The sequence below is a fragment of the Thamnophis elegans genome, chromosome 2 (assembly GCF_009769535.1).
Source record: "Thamnophis elegans isolate rThaEle1 chromosome 2, rThaEle1.pri, whole genome shotgun sequence".
NCBI classification, from domain to species: domain Eukaryota; kingdom Metazoa; phylum Chordata; class Lepidosauria; order Squamata; family Colubridae; genus Thamnophis; species Thamnophis elegans.
The window spans coordinates 161,273,783-161,278,833 of record NC_045542.1 but is presented as its reverse complement, the minus strand read 5'-3'; the positions used below and the strand labels follow the sequence as shown (position 1 = coordinate 161,278,833).

The window sequence follows — 5,051 nt, the reverse complement described above, 5'->3', positions numbered from 1 at the left end:
TGTCTATACCAAACTTGCGCTTGGGATTTTTTTAACGCTACAATCATGGACATGCTTAAACAGCGCAATCCCACGGCCAGCAGAGCCCTGGATATACAAGTAGTCCTCAGATTATGGCCACGACTGGGGGCCAAAATTTCTGCGGCTAAGCAAGGCAGTTTGTGCCCAATTTTATGACAGCTGTTAAGTGAATGTGAGTGTTCCAATATCTCAGGGGCTGCCACAAAGAAGAGGGAGTCAAGCTATTCTCCAAGGCACCTGAGGGTAGAACAAGAAGCAATGGGTGGAAACTAATCAAGGAGAGAAGCCACTTAGAACTGAGGAGAAATTTCCTGAAAGTTAGAACAATTAATCAGTGGAACAGAAGTTGCCTCCAGAAGTTGTGAATGCCCCAACACTGGAAGTCTTGAAGAAGATGTTGGATAGCCATTTGTCTGAAACGGTATAAGGTTTCCTGCCTAGGCAGGGGGTTGGACTAGGACACCTCCAAGATCCCTTCCAACTCAGTTATTCTGTTCTGTTCTGTTCTACTCTACTCATCAGAGAAGACTATATTTTATAACTTTCTAGGTTCCCATTTTGCTCAATATGTCACATGAATTGTTCAGAATGTTAAAAAGTAGGATTGAGGCTTCCTTTTCCTTGATGGACTCTGATACCTCTATTTCCATGAATGTAAAAGCCTATTTAAACTGCAGTGTCTCTGTATGCTGGTTTGTGTGTTCCCCAACAACACTCTTACAACGCTTCTCTGAACATACTCGCTCTCCCAACGGGGAGCTTACCTAACAGTCGTAAGTGTGAAGACTGCAGCAGTCTTCGACTTCCATTCATTTAGGGACAATTCAAAGTGGCACCGAAAACAGTGACTTATGATTGTTTTTCACACTTACCTCCATTGAAGCCTCCCCCATGGTCACCTGATCAAAATTTGATGCTTAGCTATTGGCTCATATTTACGGTGGTTGCAGTGTTCTGGGGTCATGTGAATCCCGTTTCTGATGAGCAAAGTTGATGGGGAAGCCAGCTTCACTTAACAACCGTGTTGCTAACTTAACCGTGTTGCTAACTTGATTCACTTAACAACTGTGGCAAGAGGTAGATCATCAAACGCGGCAAAACTCACAATTGTCTCCCTTGGCAACAGAAATTCTGGAATCAACTGTGGTCGTAAGTCTAGGACTTATACCGTTGTACATCCGAACCATAGCTAAATGAATGGTTCTAAGCCAAGGACGATCTGGAGTTATAACACGATTCATCCTCAAATTCTTTGGGCCAAAAATCATAGAAACATAGAATAGTTGGAAGGGAACTTGGAGGTCTTCTTGTCCAACCCCCTGCTCAGGCAGGACACACTACACCACTTCAGACATATGGTTACCCAACATCTTCTTAAAGACTTCCAGTGTTGGGGCATTCACAACTTCTGGAGGCAAGTTGTTCCACTGATTAATTGTTCTCACTGTCAGGAAATTTCTCCTCAGTTCTAAGTTGCTTCTCTCCTTGATTAGTTTCCACCCATTACTTCTTGTTCTACTCTCAGGTGCTTTGGAAAATAGCTTGATTCCCTCTTCTTTGTGGCAACCCCTGGGAAAGTTCTCTCATCTTCTGGTTTGTTTGTTTTCCCAGATGGGAAAATGTGATTTAAATAACAGTTCCAATGTCAGAAACAGTTCTTTAATGAGTTTTACTCGGTTAATTGTCAAAAACAAGGAGGAAAAAAACAAGTGACAACCGAGGAAATACCATGCAAAGCATAAATACACTAAAGGAATATCTTTCTCTCAAAATATTCGGAAGAAAGCTACAGAAGATGGTTAGGAACCACCAGGCAAGCAGAACAGAAAATAACAAATGCTTTATTTTAAACTGAATGTTTTAAATGCCTTCTTTAGGCCTTCCTAATAACTTAATTAAGTACTTCCAGAAAAATAAAAAATCACATTATGTGGATAAAGTAGAAGCCAAAGGACTATCATTCCTACATAACTGCTGATGTAGAGAGCAAATCTCTTTAAGATTTATCACATTTATCCTACAGCGGTATTTCTCAACCTTGGCGATTTTAGGTTGCGTGGACTTCAATTCCCAGAATTCCCTAGACAGATAGCATGGCTGGCTGGGGAATTCTGGGAGTTGAAGTCCACACAATTTAAAGCTTTCAAGGTGGAAAAAAAAATACAACGCTAGGAAGATCCAAGCAAGAAAATGCAGTGTTTCCTGCTCAGCCTTCAAGAGGGATAATCAGATTTTCAGATCCTGAAAAGATTACCTGGTATCCCACATAAACCCCTAGCCCAGGGATGTCAAACTCAAGGCCTGGGCCCAGATCCAGCCTGTGGGGTGTTTAGATCTGGTATGTGAGAGAGACCTGGAAACAGCAAAGGACCAGCCCGTGGTGCCTCTGCCAGCAAAAACGGAGCTCGCGAGGGCTGCAGGCAGCATCTCCCAAGTTCCGTTTTCGCTGGCAGAGGGTTGCAGGAAGCTGCCGCAGTCAAAAATGGAGCTCCAGAGCCCATTTTCGCTGGAAGAGTGTTTGGGCCACCACAAGCGCCCCCAAACACGAGCTGAGGTTGAATTGGCCCTGCCCCCCTGCCCCCCCCCAGTGTCAAACACAACCCTGATGCGGCCCTCGCTGAAATCGAGTTTGACACCCCTGCGAGCCAATGCAGACAAATAAAGAAATCTTTAGTCCAACGTTTTAAGAGCTATATTCCCCACTTCCTTTTTAAGAAAATCTGAAATCTCTTCAAGGTCTCCTTGATAGAGAGGAAATCTAACAAGGGTCAGCCAGCAGAGGGGGTCTCTATGCAAGGACATAAGCGCCTTAGACAAAAACGTATCCCTTTCCCTGAAATACTGTATAAAAATAAACATAATCACATTCATATTCCATATCAAAGGAGCAAATATTCCTGATGTAAACATTAGATTCTATTCCCAAACAACTGGAAGGGCAAGTTGTGCGTGGTTTTTTTTTTTAAATAAACATAGTCCATAAAATAAATTGTAGGGCAGGGATCTCCAAACTTGGCAACTTTTAAGACTTGTGGAACTTCATCTCCCAGAATTCCCCAACCAGCAGATCTGGCTTGAGGACTTCAATTCCCACAATTCCACTTGTGGACTTCAACTCCCAGAATTCCCCAGCCAGCAAATCTGGCTTGAGGACTTCAATTCCCACAATTCCACTTGTGGACTTCAACACCCAGAATTCCCCAGCCAGCAGATCTGGCTTGAGGACTTCAATTCCCACAATTCCACTTGTGGACTTCAACTCCCAGAATTCCCTAGCCAGCAAATCTGGTTTGAGGACTTCAATTCCCACAAATCAACCTGTGGACCTCAACAACAAAGAATTCAACTTGTGGGCTTCAACGTCCACAGCTGGCTGCAGAAATCTGGGAATTGAAATCCACAAGTCTTAAAAGTTGCCAAGTTTGGAGACCCCCGTTGTAAGGGAAGAAAAACAAGGAAGAAAATCAGCCGTAAGGATGATCAACAGTTCTACAAAGGGGTGGATGGCACCACCAAATGCTTTATGGCCCAAACTGGATGATTTCCAAGAATTATTGAAAATCTCAATTGTTCTGGATGGTCTACTTTTCCTTTGCCACGCGCCTCCTGCCCTCCTGCCTCTATTCATTCCTGAGTCCCAGTTCACTGTTGTTTTCTCGTGAGCAGGATCCTCCTGAGTGTCCCCCATCAAATGTTGACATTTTTCTCTCCTGCGTGAAACTGTGTAATGCCGGTGAAGTTCCGATTTTCGACCGGAAGTTCTTCCCACAGTCAGTACACAGGAACGGCTTGGCCCCCGTGTGAGTCCTCTGGTGGGAAATGAGGTTGGAGTTACGGTTGAAGCTTTTCCCACACTCCAGACAGGCGTATGGTTTTTCCCCCGTGTGGATCTTCTGGTGCCGGGTGAGGCTGGTGCTGTCGCAGAAACTTTTCCCGCAGTCCGAACAGATGTACGGGGTGCCTCCGGTATGGACCCGCTGATGTCGGACGAGGCTCATGTTGGAGTAGTAACTCTTCCCGCACTCGGCGCATTCGAACGGCTTCACGCCAGTGTGGGTTTTCCGGTGCGTGATGAGATTGGAGCTCCAGCGAAACCCTTTCCCGCATTCCAAGCACGTGTAAGGCATTTCCCCCGTGTGGATTCTCTGATGGAGCGTCAGATCCGCTTTCCGGCAAAAGTTTTTCCCGCAGTCAGGCACAGTGATAGGGTTTTCTCCCGTGTGGATCCTCTGGTGTATCCGAAGCTCCGATCGTTCGCAGAAGCTGACGCCGCATTCCGGGCACTTGTACGGCTTCTCTCCTTTGTGGATGATGAATGCCTGATTAAGTGCGACTTCACGCGGAAACTCTTCCCGCAATCCAAGCACTGGTAGGCCTTCTCCCCTGCGTGGATCCTCTGGTGAATTGTGAGGCCCGAGCTCTGGCAGAAAACATTTGCCACAATCCAAACATTTGTATGGTTTTTCTCCGGTATGGATTCTCTGGTGTCTGACCAAGCTGGTGCTGTAATTAAAACTCTTCCCACAATCCGGACATTTATAAGGCATGTTCCCTGTGTGGGTGACCTGAAATTCGATGATATCTGCGTTATCGTCGGCTACTCCGACAGCCTCACTGTCACTCGACGGACTTTCTTCGGATTGTGCTTTCTCCGATGAGCTCAATTTCCTTTGCAACGAAACAGCCTTCCCGATGTTCTTCTCTGCTTCCCCCTCAAATCCCTGCCAAATTCTGGGAACATCTTGGAGCTCGCCATTCGGGGAATCCTTCAGCTCCGAGATTCCCGTCACTACCCCGTTGGTGCTTTCTCCTGCAACGTCTGGCAGATCGGTGGCTTTATCGGTACACCTCAAAGATTCACCTGGAGAAGGAATAAGAGATAAAAAGGGGGAAATCTGACATTTCCATTGGCTTCCCACTTCCAAACTATTCCCCGGAATTTTAAACTCAGTTTCTGGAAATCAAATGCTCACTTTGGCTATATTTCAATGTTAGAGAACTCTAGGCTTATTCACCTACCATATTTTCAG

At 45.6% G+C, this 5,051-nt stretch overlaps 1 protein-coding gene across 1 annotated transcript; it reads right to left on the bottom strand.

Moving 5' to 3' along the window:
• Window positions 1-3,641: 3,641 nt before the first annotated feature.
• Window positions 3,642-4,568, bottom strand: LOC116502487 (gastrula zinc finger protein XlCGF7.1-like). Its single transcript, XM_032208368.1, has one exon. The coding sequence runs from the start codon at window positions 4,566-4,568 to the stop codon at window positions 3,642-3,644; it is 927 nt and encodes a 308-aa protein (XP_032064259.1).
• Window positions 4,569-5,051: the final 483 nt, after the last annotated feature.